The sequence below is a fragment of the Chlorocebus sabaeus genome, chromosome 4 (assembly GCF_047675955.1).
Source record: "Chlorocebus sabaeus isolate Y175 chromosome 4, mChlSab1.0.hap1, whole genome shotgun sequence".
Classification (NCBI taxonomy): Eukaryota; Metazoa; Chordata; class Mammalia; order Primates; family Cercopithecidae; genus Chlorocebus; species Chlorocebus sabaeus.
This window is the reverse complement of record NC_132907.1, coordinates 6,265,953-6,282,893: the sequence shown is the minus strand read 5'-3', so window position 1 is coordinate 6,282,893 and position 16,941 is coordinate 6,265,953. Positions and strand designations below refer to the sequence as shown.

At 37.4% G+C, this 16,941-nt stretch overlaps 1 protein-coding gene across 11 annotated transcripts in view; it reads left to right on the top strand.

Annotated features, from left to right (window-relative positions):
• ADGRV1 (adhesion G protein-coupled receptor V1) overlaps positions 1-16,941 on the top strand; it is a 584,631-nt gene that overhangs the window by 383,134 nt on the left and 184,556 nt on the right. For 9 of the 11 annotated variants that reach the window (XM_073014617.1, XM_007978103.3, XM_073014615.1 and 6 more), the window contains 2 exons: positions 1,232-1,348; positions 16,604-16,782. In XM_073014617.1, coding sequence (XP_072870718.1) covers positions 1,232-1,348; positions 16,604-16,782 — 296 coding nt within the window. The remainder of the gene's footprint in view (positions 1-1,231; positions 1,349-16,603; positions 16,783-16,941) is intronic. The other 2 variants (XM_073014621.1, XM_073014620.1) reach the window with 1 other exon arrangement.

Here is a 16,941-nt window from a genome sequence, read left to right as displayed (position 1 = left end):
TTTATTTTTTAAAATAAATTCAAATAGCATTAAAGGCATTCATGTTTTCTTTTTAAAAGTTGAGAGATTTTAAGGCATAAGTCAACTAGTTTTCTCCTCTGTGCTTTTGGAATAAATCACTCATTTTTATAATAAACATTTATTGATCACTTCTATATTCCAGACACAGTGGTACTCTCTGAAAATATAGTCAAAAAGTTGATTCCTGTCTGTAAGGGGGAGCCAGAGTTTATTCATTGAGAATTTATAGCCCAATATTATTGCTCCAAGTTTCCCCCTGCCATCTACACTCATCCTTCCAATATTTGACACAGTAGTCATTTATTGGAGAAAATACGAAAAGATAGAAATCACAAAGAGTCTTTCACTTCACTTGCTTATTTACTCAGCAAGTATTTATTGAGTACCTACCATGTGCCAGTCACTAAGCTATGTGCTTGGGTTACATTAGTGAGTAAAACAGTTAACGATCCTGTCTTTGCGGGGATTATATTCTAGGAGGTGAGACTAATAGCCAAAAAAAAAAAAAAAAAAAATGCAAATACAAAACATGTTAGAAGGTGATGTGTGATGGTTAAAAGAGAGAGAGAGAGAGAGAGAGAAAAGCAGAGTTGGGGAATTATGTGTGTGAGAAGAAAATTAAAAAGCAGGATGCAATTTTAAATAGTGTGGTCAAGAGAGGCCTCATTGTGACTTTTGAACAAAGCCCTGAAGGCACTTGAAATAAAAATCCAAAGATTAAGATAATCATAGAATTCGAATTTTTAAACTCATTCTAAGTCCATTTTGTTGTCTGTGTTACTTCCTGGCAAGAGGCTGCAGGTGATGGGTAAAGTCAAATATTTGATTTATCTTTCTTTTCTCTCCCATTAGCTTTGATTTACACAAGGAGTGGTATTTCCACTATTTTCTACTTCGCTAAAATAAATGTATTTCATGGGATTTTTGCTCATCAATGATAAGAACAAGGTTTACTTTGCGAATTTCCTCATGAGAGCCTAGAGCCACATGTAGCATAATTTCATATCATGCATTATTTCTTAGAAATCTAAAAATCCATATATTGCCATTTTTAGAATGACTCTTAAAGTCATATCAGTTTAGACAACAAGTCAACTTACTTTCCCATGGAATCACTGAGTCATAGGTTTAGATAAGAAAGCAATTACTTTTTTAATATTCTTCATCGATTTTAGCATATTTTAAAAATAGAAGTATATGTTTTTTACAGATTCTGTTTCTGGCGTCTGCATATGCAAGTCCCCAACTCGCTGAGGAGAGCTGTTCAGCTGTGGCTGCTGTCACACATTACCTGTACCTTTGCCAGTTTAGCTGGATGCTCATTCAGGTTGGTACCTCATTCCCTCTCCCCGCCTCTTTAATCTTATAATGAATCTGGGTGGAGTGGTCTTAATGTCTGATACTCTGTACTGAAGTAGAAGTAATTCCATATGTCCATCACTGCATTCTCAGGATATAAATGCCAAATAAAAACATCCTATAAGCTGTACAATGGTAGAGAGCATTGTGAGTTTGAAGAAATTACGGAAATCCAGTAGGATTTGAAACAAGGGAGTGGTTAGAGATGAAGTATGCAATGCGGGCCCTATAAAGCACAGTAGGAAATTAGAACATTTTTCTAGGAAAAGTAATAGAAGGTTTTTAAGGAGTGACATGATAAGATTTAGATTTTAGAAAGATCTCCCTGTTTGTAGTGAATATGAGACAGGAAAGGGTGGATAGGCAAGCCAATTAAGTAGATTTAGCTGTATTCAAGGGGAAATCATGGTAGCGTGAACTAGGGAGGTGGCAGTAGAAGCAAAGGGAAGAGAACTGCTTTGGAGATTTTTTAAAATTAGAACTATAGGATGTAAAGACTGGTTGTGAGGAATGCAGAAGTTGGAACCCAGGATGCTCCCCAAATTTCTGGCCTGGGTATCTGGTGGATACTGGTAACTGAAATTATGATCACTGAACAATGGGGAAAAGCTGGTGAGTTTCGTTTGGGACATGCTGAATGTGAAGTGCCTATGAAACCTCCAGTGGGAACTTTGAGGAGACGGGGACACATGAAGCTAAAGCTCAGAAGGGAGGCCTACACTTTAGAAATGCACTGGGAATCACAGCGCTTTGAGAAGCCAAGGCAGGCAGATCACCTGAGGTCAGGAGTTCAAGACCAGCCTGGCCAATATGGTGAAACCGCATCTCTACTAAAATACAAAAAATTAGCTGGGTATGGTGGTGGGCGCCTGTAATCTCAGCTACTAGGGAGGCTGAGGCAGGAGAATCATTTTAACCCAGGAGGCGGAGGTTGCAGTAAGCCGAGATGACGCCATTGGACTCCAACCTGGGCAACAAAAGCAAAATTCCGTCTAAAAAAAAAAAATGCACTGGGAAGTTATTGGCTTAGAGTTGGAAAATGGAGCCATTGGTTTGGAAGAGATTACTTGGGGAGAAAGTACAGAGTGAGACCAGCAGAGTCCTAGCATACTCACCTGAAGAACTAGTACATGTTGGCAGAGAAATTTCAATTCTTTTCTAACTAAAATCCCAAATTATCTCCATTATTCTTTGTTGATTTGGTTGATAAATGGCTGATATGGTTGATAAAGAGGAGGACAGTGCATAGTATTAACGTCACTAATTAAATGGCTCAACTAAAATGCTACATTTGATAATGCATTCTGTGTAATGGAAATATTAAGTTTTTCATGTGATACAGTTTCATATGCATTTCTGAGTATGCACGTAAACTATTTTATGAAAACAGATGCATTCAGTCCCTTGCATATTCTTTTTTCTTGTTGAAGAAAAAGGTTGTAGGACTTGATTATGTGGCAACAGTGAAATAATGGTAAAAGGAGAAAGAAAGTGAGGTGGTGATATTATGAGAGAATACCACACAGGCTCAAGGAAGGGTTGTTTTCCCCAGTATGATATGATAGTAGTGGGGGCTGAAGAAGAGGACTGAACTATTCAGCTAATAGAACTAGTTGAAACAAGTGGCACCCTGGATCTGGGTTTGAATTCTGGCTCGGCTACTATCTGTGTAACCTTAATTAAACTATTGACTCTCTCCAAGTTTTGTTTCTAAATCTGCATATAGAGATAATATTTCCAAACTCATAGAATAATTATTAATATTTTATAGTTCTTTCAGCGGTTTTAATCATGGACAATTTATGGTGTTTTCAAGCTCCCCTCTCAAAAAAATTTACAAATAAAAGTGAATTTAAAGCATATAACATAAAACTTACATATCTGCTGAAATTAGAATAACATTTGCAAGATTTTCTGATTGCAAAATTCTTTAAGAGTGTATCTGAGTTAAACTTTTTAAAATGTGCCCTATTTATGTTGTTATCTATCTGCCTGGATTGAGGTCCCCAGTGCTGTGCTAAAGGTCTTTGTCCATGCCCCTGACCTATTCAGAATTTTTGATTCATTACTTGGATGAAAACACAGGAAATTGCTTATCAGATACGCATGTGGTACAGAACTGAAAGGACAGCTGCAACAGAGAGCTGCCTGCATTAAGATTACAGGTAGAGCTAATGAAGAGAAACTGTACTGTGACAAATTAAAAACTAGAATGAAAGAGACATCATCTGATGGAAGTTAATGTAAATTACTCAAAATTATAATTTAACATAAACTTGGCAGCAATTAAATATGCGACCAGAATGCTTAACAATAACAACTACAGTAACTGCAAAAACAACACATACCTAGGTTGCATTGATAGCAGTATGGAAGCAGACATGGTTACACTGTAATCTACAAAATTCAGACTATTTTGGGACACAGCAACCACTCTCATGGGTCATGTTTCAGCAGGAACATTAATTATCCAATGAGAAGTTGGAAAACAACCCTCTAAGAAACTTTGAGGCAGCTGGGCATAACTAACCTGGAAAGAATTTAGGGAGATGTGATGGCTGTCTACAAATACCGGAAGGGCTACTACAGGAAAGGGTGGACTATGTAGCTCCATTTGGCAGAACCAGAGCAAATGGGTCAAAAATTAGGGAAGGAAATTTTTGATTCAGGTTAAGAGTTTTCATAGCCAATAAAACTGTCAAAGTTGAAGAGGCTTTTCTAAAAGTAGAGTGAATTCAATCACTGAAATATATTGAGAGGGAAATGACCAACTTTCAAACATGTTTTAGATGGATTTTCTGCTTTCAGGGAGCATTAGACAAAATCATACATAAGATTTCACCCAAGTTAATGAAGATTGGTATATTCTACATCTCTTCTTCAAGTTAGGTAAATATGACTGTGGCTGATTCACATTTAGTAGACCAATTAGATTTCTGGATGGCTAATGGCTTAGGAAAGCTATTTAAAGTACCAGTGAAGTTTAATGTATTTCAGATGGTAAACCACACATTTTTCATGGTTTGTGGTGTGACCACAAGGGGAAAAGTCAATAAGTTCTGAATTCTAGTTAGGTTACTTTTAATGAATTATTTTATGTTCAGAGGTTGTCACTTCGCCAACCAACATTTTCCCATTCATAAAATAGTGACTGCTAAATTTTTTTTTTTCTAAAATCTGTTTTAAAAACATTATGTAGAACATTATGTAGCTCAATCCCATTGGTTGAATTAGGTTGAATAAAATTGAGAGAATTTTTACTTCAATGATTCTACTTCATTTTTTTAGTAATATAGGAGTGAATATGATACTACTTATGTCTGTGCATAGCTTATGACAATAAATTAATCATAAATTTGTAATTACTGAGTTAAGCATGTCAGAAGTGTTAATGTTTATTTTTATCTGCATTATATCTTCAGTCTTAGAATACATTTATATGACTTTATCTTGAAAATTATTTTACTTTTATATCCTATACTTTTAGTGCCTTATAATAAATTTAGATTACTTTTAGAGTAGCTTAGGGAAAATTTTATTGGTAAACAAGTTACATAAGCTCTCTGAGCCTAGATTTTCTTATTTGAAAACTCAAATTGTAATACTACCTCTCTTTACAGACTGTGAAAAGATAAAATGAATTAATACATAGAATGAGCTTGAAATGGTGTCTGGGAAAGACTGCATACTCTGTACATATTTACCCATATTATTTGTTAAGATAATATGTTGTGACTAAAATTTCATAGATTTGAAAACATCTTGACTGCTCTGCTTTTCCAATATAAATTATACCTTCTTTTTAACCAAAGAAAATCAACTTCATGTAGTGGAAAGAGGTCTGACTTTGAGTGAAGTGGACACTAACTAGCTGTAAAGCCTTAGCAAGCTGGAGAACCTTTAACCCTTTATTAAAGTAGATGCATTGCTCATAACAGGCTCCATAAATAACAGCCTTGCCTCTGTTTCTTCAGGCTTCCCTTTTCTTTGACAGAGAGGTCACACAGTGCAAGGCGAGGATGTAGTAACAAATGATTTTGCTTATTTTTTAAAAGGAAACAAATCATAAATTCCTTTCTTGGCCACACATATTGAATTATCCTTCTGTTTGCTCTTCATGTAAGAGCACTCCCTTGGAACTATTGAAATCATTTCTCCCTTAAGAAGGCAGGGTTATATCTCCTTTAAGAAAAATTGACAACGAGAATTTAAAATCTTGCAGTATCTTTACTCTGTTTTGCTAGTTCTATTTTTCCTTTTTCTGTTCTGATTTGGTTTCATTTTAGACATAGCATATACAAAACATAATTGAATACTAAATAGAAAGTACATCTTTTTCTCACTATTTCTTGCATTCTCCGTTCTCTGCTCTACCTTCAATACCAGTTCCTGAAGGTAAACACTACTGTTTTCCTGTGTATCTCTCCATAAATATTCCATGCATAGACAAATATTTATGAATATTTAAATAAGCACATGTGTGTTCTTGTATATGTGTGTGTGTGTATATATATATATACAGTGTACATATATTTATATATAGTGTATATATGTGTTACATGTATATGTATATGTATGTGTGTGTGTATATATATATGGACATCTTTAAGTTTACCATGCATGGGTATATCTTTTTCCTATGCTATAATATGGTTATTACATAATTTATTTTTCTGGGCTCCAGTTGATGACACTACATAATTTTTTGGTTATCGTGTTACTTTTTGCTATAGTAAACACTGTGTCCTTGGATATCCTCACACTCTGAGTATTTGTTTACTTGGGCCATATCCATAGAATAAATTCCTAGGAATTATGCTTTTACTATTCATGTCTACATGAAACATGCTCTCAGTTGGATTTCCAGATCATGAGGTAAATAAATTGCAAATAAATTATTTGAGATATTCGTATATGATATAGATAAATAGACAATTTTTGCCTGTATATTCATTTGGCTCAATTTTATGATCACTTCCTGTCACCAAGTTAAATGATTGTATAGCAATCTGCATCAGTTATGAAAAATATACAAACCTTGCATTGTTCTTGCAGTCTGCTCATCGCATGCCTAGAGTTACAGCTTAATTTGAAATATAATCTTTTCTTTTGAAATTACAGCTTAACTGAAGAACACATTTTTAAAATGGTAGAATAAGGTTAGAAATCATTTTACAGTTGTACTTGAGCATTCACATCTTGTGCGTTAATTTCTCAGTGTAACCAGACTATGAACAAGCAAATGTACATGTTATTTATTCCTTGGTAGAAAGGTTACTTAGTGCCAGAGCATAGCAAAACAGGAAGGGAAATGCTAAAATTAGCCTTGTTTCTCCTTTATCATTGATTTAATTTGGGGGACATCAAAGATGTTAAGGACAACAGACTGGTATCAAGATAAAAATGACACACCCAGAAAATACTGACTTCTCCAGTCCTCAAAAAGTCTTGCAATTTATTTCATGCAATAAATGTTAAGAAAGAGGGAGGAGAATTGGGGCAAGGACCAGTGATAACATTTCTTAGACTCTCATCTGAAATGAATGATTAAGAGCATATGGAATAGATAGAATTAATAGCATCTGTGATCTCTGACTAAACTTGATGCTATAGGTCAGTTTAAGGATTCTGGTGACACAATAATCAACTATTAAAAAACAGGATACCGATCTTTATTTCACATACCATGAAAATTATGGAGTTCAAATAGCCGATTTTTAACTTTAAAAGGCATTTCTCCTTTATGTTTTACTCATATGCTAATATGCATTTTATGAAGATATATGAGTAAGTGAATGAATATGTGTTTGTGGAACATATGATAGCATAACTATGGCCTATGACAAAACACTTAACAAGGTATGTCTTCAATTTTTCTATCTGGACATTGGGAAAAATAGTAGGGAAAATGTTGTTATTGTAAAAATAAATAGATTTGTGTAGGAATGTAAGTATATATGCTTGTAGACACAGTCTTTTAGTTTACTGCTATCTATATTTGACTTAAATTATATCTGGGTATTACAATTGGTTGCTTGCATTTAACACAGAATCAGTTTAAATTCCAATAGCCTGAATTACTAATTCTGAGAAATATACTTCTCCTATCCTCCGTTTCCTCCAGTGTAAACAGAGCATAGTAAAACCTAGGAGAGAAGTCTTGATTAAATGATATATAGCTTTATGTTTGGTCTACATTTATTAACCAATTAATAAATATTTGTTTCGACTGGACACGGTGCCTCATGCCTGTAATCCCAGCACTTTGAGAGGCCGAGGCGGGTGGATCATGAGGTCAGGAGATTGAGACCATCCTGGCTAACATGGTGAAACCCTGTCTCTACTAAAATACAAAAAATTAGCCGGGCGTGGTGGCAAGTGCCTGTAGTCCCAGCTACTTGGGAGGCTGAGGCAGGAGAGTGGTGTGAACCCAGGAGGCGTAGCTTGCAGTGAGCTGGGATTGTGCCACTGCACTCCAGCCTGGGTGACAGAGCGAGACTCCGTCTCAAAAAAAAATAAAATAAAATAAAATAAAATAAAATAAAATAAAATAAAATAAAACAAATAAATATTTGTTTCATTCTTCCCGTTAAACTATTACCTTCACCGTTTTTCACTTTTCACCAGTTAACTTTTGTCCTTCATTATGAGTTCAGCCAAATCAATTAAAATTATGGAGTCTTCTAAAATTCTTTATGGAGGGAGTGGTTAATGGGTGAAAAATATAGTTAGGATGAATAAAATCTAGTATTTGATAGCACAACAGGGTGATTGTGCTCAACAAAAATTTATTGTATATTTTAAAATAAAAAGAGCGGAATTAGAATGTTCCTAATGCAAAGAAATAATAACTGCTTGAGGTGATGGATACCCCAATTACCCTGATTTGATTATTACAGATTGTATGCCTGTATCAAAATATCACACTTACCCCATAAATATATACCTATTATATACCCATTTTAATTAAAAATTTAAACACATTTAAATCAAATTATTTTTAACAAGGTGGCATATATATGTATATAAACAAACTCAACTAAACCAAATTATTAAACCAAATTATAAAATTAGTGTTAAAGTCAATAAAATGTTTTAAATGCTCAAAACGAATTGTGTACATCTTCATTTATTTCGTATTTCTCAATTAAAATTATATGCAAAGTATTTCAATAGGTACTACAAGGTAAAGAAAACTTACTCCGCAGTTCACAATTGTTTTAGGTATTATATTCTGATAAGCCTTTGTAAGTTTTCCTTAAGTCTTAGGGAAAAAATGAAGATACAGAACAGGTTTTTTTACTTATATGAGTAAAATGTATCTCCACTGGCATATAAAGTGAGTGGGGAAAAAAATGACAAGAAACTGTCACGTAATAATAATACTGTCAATATTTGTGTCGATTTCTTTTTTGTTTTTTCTTTTTGAGATGGGGTCTTGTTCTGTCACCCCAACTGGAGTGCAGTGGCACAATCTCAGCTCACTGCAACCTCTGCCTCCCAGGCTCAAGGAATCCTACTGCCTAATCCTCCTGAGTAGCTGGGACTACAGGCGTGCATCATCATGCCTGGCTAGTACTTTGTATTTTTTGTAGAGACGGAGTTTACCCGTGTTGCCCAGGCTGATCTTGAACTCCTGGGTTCAAGCAATCTGCTTGCCTCGGCCTCACAAAGTGCTGGGATTACAGGTGTGAGCTACCGTGCCCAGCCTATTTGTGTCAATTTATATGGAAATAAATCTTAAATATAATCAGTCTTTACAAGGCAGTTTGGAGTTATGTTGCACTCTCAGTTCTGTAGCTAACCAGAAGATGAAAAAGCTATGCTGTTCTTTCATTACCTCAGTTTCCTCATAAGGGGCCATGGTAAAATGACCTGTAAGATCTGTGTTGCTGCTACAAAAACATAGTCCGTATACATCCATGCCATTAGTGTTTTTACTTAAAGAATTGTCATTTCTGCAATAATCAATCACAAAGTGTTAGGAAATTACTAATAACTAAAAATTTAACCTCTCCTCTTACTACAGAAGGAAATTAAAACCCATAGAAGCCCAGTGATATTGGCCAAAAGCAGTTTATCCATGCAGAACCATGTCAAAGACGCAAATCAAGTTACTAATCATCATGTCCTTTTGAATTTTGTAGATTTTTAAAAATATGTAACATTTATATTACTTATTATGCACCTGGAACTTTACTTTTGGATGAGTGCTTTGCAAATCTTCCTTTTCTGTATTTGTATAGATTTTGTTTGTAATAGGAAATTTTCAAAAATAGCATTACATAGTTTTCCTTACATTTATTAATATGAGCTTTTAATTAAGTACACCGAAGTACAGTTCCCTAGGTGATCATGATGGGATGTGACAATGTGCTAGCAGCCCTCACTCTCAGTGCCTCCTCGACATCTGCGTCCACTCTGGCTGCGCTTGAGGAGCTCTTCAGCCTGCCACAGAACCGTGGGAGCCCCTCTCTGGGCTGGCTGAGGCCGGAGCCGCCTCCCTCTGCTTGCAGGGAGGTGTGGAGGGAGATGCGCTGGCGGGAACCAGGGCTGCAAGCCGCGCTGGGGAGCCAGTGCAAGTTCGGTGGGCGTGGGCTCGGCGGGCCCCAGCACACGGAGCAGCCAGCTGGCACAGCCGGCCCAGGGCAGTGAGGGGCTTAGCAACTGGGCCAGCAGCTGCGAAGGTTGCACCACCGGTCCCCCAGCAGTGCCGGCCCGCCGGCTCCGCACTCAAATTCTCGCGGGGCCTTAGCTGCTTCCCCACAGGGCAGGGCTTGGGACCTGCAGCCCGCCATGTCTGAGCTCCCCACCTGCGGTGGGCTCCCATGTGGCCTGGGCCTCTCCGAAGGGTGCCAGCCCCTGCTTCATGGAGCCTGGTCCCATAGACAGCCCAAGGGCTGAGTGCAGGCATGGTTTGGGACTGACAGGCAGCTCTGCCTGCAGCCCTGGTGCAGGATCCACTAGGTGAAGCCAGCTGGGCTCCTGAACTGGGATCGGGACTTGGAGAACTTTTATATCTAGCGGGAGGATCCTATGTGCACCAATCAGCACTCTGTATCTAGCTAACCTAGTGGAGACTTGGAGGACTAGCACTCTGTGACTCTGTGTCTAGCTCAAGGATTGTAAATGCACCAATCAGCACTCTGTGTCTAACTCAGGGTTTGTAAATACACAATCAGTACCCTGTGTCTAGCTCAAGGTTTGTAAATACACCAGTTGGTACTCTGTATCTAGCTAACTCTGTATCTAGCTAACTAGCACTCCCTGACTCTGTGTCTAGCTCAAGGATTGTAAACTCACCAATCAGTACTCTGTCAAAATGGACCAATCAGCTCTCTGTAAAATGGACCAATCAGCAGGATGTGGGTGGAGCCAGATAAGGGAATAAAAGCAGGCTGTCAGAGCTAGCCACTGGCAACCGGCGTGGATTCCCTTCCACAGAGTGGGAGCTTTATTCTTTTGCTCTTTGCAATAAATCTTGCTGCTGCTCACTTTTTGGGTCCACGCTGCCTTTGTGACCTGTAACACTCACCGCAAAGGTCTGCAGCTTCACTCCTGACAGTGAGACCAAGAACCCACCAGAAGGAAGAAGCTCCAGACACGTCTGAACATCTGAAGGAACAAACTCTGGACACACCGTCTTTAAGAACTGTAACACTCACCGCGAGGGTTGGCGGCTTCATTCTTGAAGTCAGTGAAACCAAGAACCCACCAATTCCGGACACAATGGTATGCTGGTAATTGTGAGAAGTGTGAGAATTCAAGAGTACATCATCTTTCCTGATAAGCAACAATGAAAATAAGAAGATGGTAGTTCTAATATCCTAATGTTTAGAGTTATTAAAGATGAGACTGTTTAGTAACATCACTGATTTTTAAGCTACAAAAAATTTCATTTAATTGTCTCTTTCCAAGTGACGAATTTGGTTTATAATGCTGAAAATATTTCGGAATTTTTTTGTACTTGTCTTCAGAGACTATATCCCATCTGTTTAAATGACCTTAATGCTAGGAAAGTTTGTATTCTGAGTGTGTATGAAATGTAGAAACAATCAAGTAGGATGGATGTAGTTGGTTAACTTTGGGCATAACAACATTTTGGCTAAAAATGCCATGACTACATTGTGAGGATGGGTGGTCTTAAGATAGTTTATAAGATCCTTCTAACAACATTTTAAAAACTTAGAAACAGAAGTGTAAATAGAGACCTACACATTGAATATTTTAGAACAGTCTTTAGCAGGAAAAGTAGAAGATAAACTGTGAACAGTAAGCTATGTTTAGTTAGCATGAAGCGTATTTGGGTGAGCGACACCCTCTAACTTGTGTTCTGTTAGTTCCACATTGGATAAACGCATAGTCAGTCAGACACATAGATCATATTTGCTATATATCTGTTAACATAAAATTGTGCAAACATAATGATCTGTTAATACTCTTCAGTTAGATTATGAAGGAAGAACAATGATTTCAAGGAAAGGAATACAACAGGTCATCAATATCATTTCATTCAACATCATTTTGTTGTAACATTGATGAGAAGATAGATAAATTGCTTGCCTTGGCTACTCTCTGTGAGACGTGAGCCCTGAAAATCTGAGACAGGTCTCAGTTATTTTAGGAAGTGTATTTTGCAAAGGTTGAGGATACACGCCCATGATACAGCCTCAGGAGGTCCTGATAACATGTACCCAAGGTGGTCAGAGCACAGTTTGGTTTTATACATTTTACGGAGACGTGAGACACCAATCCACATATGGAAGGTGAACATTGGTTTAGTCTGGAAAGGCAGAACAACCCGAAGCAGAAGTGGGAAGACTCGAAGTAGGGAGGGAGCTTCTAGGTCATAGGTAGAAAAGATACACTTTTTGAGGCATTGTTTTGGGCTTCTGATTAGCTTCTCCAAATGAAGCAATCAGATACGCATTTATCTCAGTGAGCAGAAGGATAACTTTGAATAGAATGGGAGGCAGGTTGGCCCTAAGCAGTCCCAGCTAGACTTTTCCCTTTAGCTTAGTGATTTGGGGGCCCCAAGATTTATTTTCTTTTCACAGTGGAGTTTGAATGTTCTGCCCATGTTTGCATGGGTTTTCTCTAGTACTTGGGTTTCCTCTCACATCCTGAAGCTGTGTACACTGGCTTAATTGGTATGTCTAGATGTTCCAGCTCTGCATGTGTGTGGGTATGTGTGAGTGCACCCTGAGATGGGATGACGTCCTGTCCAGAACTGGTTCCTGCCTTGTGCCCTAAGCTGCCAGGATGGGCTCTGGTCATCCTTGACCCCGAACTGGAATAAGCAGGTTATAAAATGAATGAATAAATGAATACAAATTATTGTAAAATAAAAATTTATAAAGTATATGAAGAAAGTAAATCAGGTAAATGCAAGACAATAAACAATGCTGTACGGAAGTGCACAGGGAGCCTGCCATGTTTGTGATTGTCTTTGACCTGCATAGTGGTAGAAAGTGCTCCTGACAATTTTCACTTTGCAAACATTTATTCCTTGATTTAACCCGCCATAATGACAACAAGTGGCACTCATTGATTCACCAAAACCTAGATAACTAATTACTACTCGAGAGGCTGAGGGGGGAGGATTGATTGAGGCCCAGGACTTCAAGGCTGCACTGAGCTATGATTGTGCCACTGCACCCCGCCTGGGTGACAGAGCAAGACCCTGTCTCTAAAAAATAATTTTGTAAAAATAATCATCTCACTTGTTTTTATCAGTCTTTCTTAAAGGTATGTATAGGTCACATTTAATTCAGTGTTTAATATGAGAAGTATTTAAGTCTTTAGAAGCTTGGTCATTGTTTTGTGACCAGAAATATGCCATAGGAACTTAACTCTTTTCTACATCAATTAATCTATGTTAACGTTGGTTTCGTGATACTCTGTTTTGCTTAAAGTTGTAGTTTCCAAGAACCTATTGACGATTTTAAGTGAGGACATATTGTATAGTCAAATGCTCCAGGCTCTTCTTTTGGTTTAAAAATAAAATGGCGGTAACTGGAGATTTTAACCCCACTGCTTTGGGAAAGCAATATATTAATACATCTCATTCAAGTTTTGGGTGGAAGAAGAAAGAAAAACTAAGTTACCTAAGTCGAGCTAATGTAAACAAAATTGAAATCCTAAAGGCATTTTGGATAACTCATTGAACCTAAGAACTGTACCTACAGTTGGACTTCACAAGATACTGTGAGCATTCTTCTCTAACACACCTCTGCTTCACTGTGCTCATGGCTACCCCCTTTCTATGTCATCTTACTTTAGTTGACCAGCTTAGACTGTCATGGAACATCAAGGAATTCAGTGCAGATGATTGGCTCAACCTGGGCCGGGCTTCTCCCCTGATCAAATCAGCTGTGGCCAGGGGAGTAGTGTCAGGGAGTACACAAAGCACACTGAACCCACTCTGCCTGTGGTGGGAGGAGGGTTAGAGAGGCAGAATTTGGAAAAGGGGTGCTCATGAGCTAGGCATGTGTCCAAAAATGTGCCTACCACAGTACATTACAATAAAATTCAAGTAAAACTTGAAATGAGGTAGTCAACACAAATCTTATGTTTGGGCCATAATATTTCTAGAATAATTAAATGTTGTGTCATTACATTCTAGTACTTCTAGTCCATAGCTTTAAAAATGATATTATTATGGGAAGTACTTCTCTTAGAGTATATTTCAGTGATCATATTCTTTGTTTTTTTTTTTTTTGTTTTTTTTTTTGAGATGGAGTCTTGCTGTGTCACCCAGGCTAGAGTGCAGTGGTGCAATCTCAGCTCACTGCAAGCTCTGCCTCCCGGGTTCACACCGTTCTCCTGCCTCAGCCTCCCGAGTAGCTGGGACTACAGGCACCTGCCACCATGCCTGGCTAATTTTTGTATTTTTAGTAGAGATGGGGTTTCACCATGTTAGCCAGGATGGTCTCGATCTCCTGACCTCGTGATCCACACGCCTCAGCCTCCCAATCAGTGATCATAGCCTTTTAAGAAGAAATTTAAAATATTTTTTATTTATAATTGGCAAAAGCTTATGACATTTGAAGCTTGTTTTGCTTAACCAAGTATTCAGTAATTCAGCCACACTGGGCCTTGAGCTGTTTGGGACAGAAGCACTGCATGTATAAATCTAACAATTACATTTGTCTCAGTCTTATCTGAGCCTGTGGTCAAGGCCAGACAGCTGCTGAAAGGTTGAGTAATTCTAACTGATGGAACGAATGTCCATCTGCGTAAAAGCAGACATTTTGAAAATGTCTCAGTCTTTATCATGATGAATCAACTTAGAGTCATTTACCAATCTGTACCCTCCTCCTTGACTCTTCCACCTATTGCACCACTGAGTTACGATGTTACATGGATGCACACAAGCATCTAACCGACATAACTAATTAGTACTTTTGTTTAGAAGATGGATTAATCAATGATCCTTGCTTTGTATGAATTTTCATTCTTTAACAGCCGTATTGACTACCCCAGCAACAACACTTGACACAACCCCACTTATTTGAGTCCACATCCCTATACTAATTATAAAAAGAAAAAAAAATGCTGGATCTAGTAATTTTAAAAAATGAGTTGGAACAAAGTTATATAAGCAACAACTCAAAACATGCTTCATAATTACAGATAAAAGCAGATGTACATGGAGATATGGAGTGCTGGCAGGAAATAAAATTCAGAGACACAAGTCTCTAAGTAACCAAACATTTTTATCCTTCCCTGGTTTAGCCTAATACTAATCCCTCAAGGCTAATTTGGTACAGATAAAATCTTACTCAGAAGCCTCAGTAAATAAAACATCCGAAACCCTTCCCACAAACATTAGGAATGCTTATTTTTCAAATAGAAAAGTGTTTATCTTTTGCCTTTCACACTGTCTGACCTCCTAATAGGAGACTTAAGAAGAGGCAGTGACATTTTCCAGCATTAACTATGTATGTGTTCAGCACTTTGCATGTAGTATCTCATTTAATCTTTATAATAACCTTGTTGTACACATGAAACTGAGGCTCTGAAAATGTTGTCACTTGCCCGAGATTATCCACTTAAAGTATAACATTAATGAGTATGAATGAATTATATAGACATATAATAATATAGACATAATATATAATTCATTCATACTCACACTCTTTCTACCATGCAAAATTGAGACGGTGGATTTATCCAGGCAATAGGTATTACTGTTTGAAATATGTATGGCATGACATTCAATATTGTTTCTGTACTAAATGATTATTAAATATAAGCATTCCTCATGGAAAGAAGACACTAGAAGACTTAGATCCAAGTTAGGTGTGGGATTTGGAGCCAACATAACATTTATAGGCCTCAGTTTTCTTAGTGTATTTATTTAATGTGTCCCTTCATCTCCCCTCACTCTCTACACACTTGTCCCATTTATATGTTTTATCTCAGTAAGAAATAACAGATATAAGATGCAACGTAAATATAATATAAAAGAAATATTGCACTTAATTATTTATGTCCTACTTATTTGGAAACCAAGGTTCAAAAATGTAAATACCACCCCATCTCTTTCACTGCTGTATCCCCAGTGCCTACACTGCTCTGTGAAATTTAGTAAGCACTCAATAAATATTTGTCATGTGAATGAACAAAAGGGAGAGAGTGTAAACTGGGAAACATGGACCACAAAACAAACCCTGCTATAGTACTTTCTCTCTGTGTGATCATTTTCTGTTTATTTGTCAACACCTTCCACTGGTTGTCTTCAACGCTGTTTTCCTGCTAGAACAGTATCTGGCCCTGCCGTATGATAGGCCCTCGATAAATAAAAATTGTCAAAAAGTTTGAAAATATAGGGCTTTTTACCTCATTATCACCTGAAAGTTAATGTGGGAAGTAGGTTTGCATATCAGTGTATGTTTCTTCAAAGACACATTTACAAAGCAATCATAGAAGATTGTAACTGAGAGTAAATCAGAGCAAATTAAGGCAAATAAAAAAATACAGAAAATCAACTAAATATTTCACTGTGTTTCCAGAATTTGAGGTATTCTGAATTTATTGGGTAAGAATGAAATTCTTATGAAAGAATGAATGTATGAATTAACTAAAAAAAAAAAAAAATCTAATCATTAAGTAGATCCTGACCCTTTGTTGGTCAGTAACTTATTGCCTAAGCCAGGTGAATTTGTGTTCTGTGCCATTAAAAAAGAGCCTGTTCATTTTATGTTGTTTTCTTCCTTAGTCTGTGAATTTCTGGTACGTGCTGGTGATGAATGATGAGCACACAGAGAGGCGATATCTGCTGTTTTTCCTTCTGAGTTGGGGACTACCAGCTTTTGTGGTGATTCTCCTCATAGTTATTTTGAAAGGAATCTATCATCAGAGCATGTCACAGATCTATGGACTCATTCATGGTGACCTGTAAGTACATCCAGGCAACACATTGCCCTGGCTTTCATGTACCTAAGCAGATTTTGTTGCCATAAGAGCTGTGATTGAATACATACCGGGAAGATCTTTGTCTTTCTGCCACAGTGTCCAAAGCTCTGCTTACTCTAATTACTCTTCCAAATAGGAAAC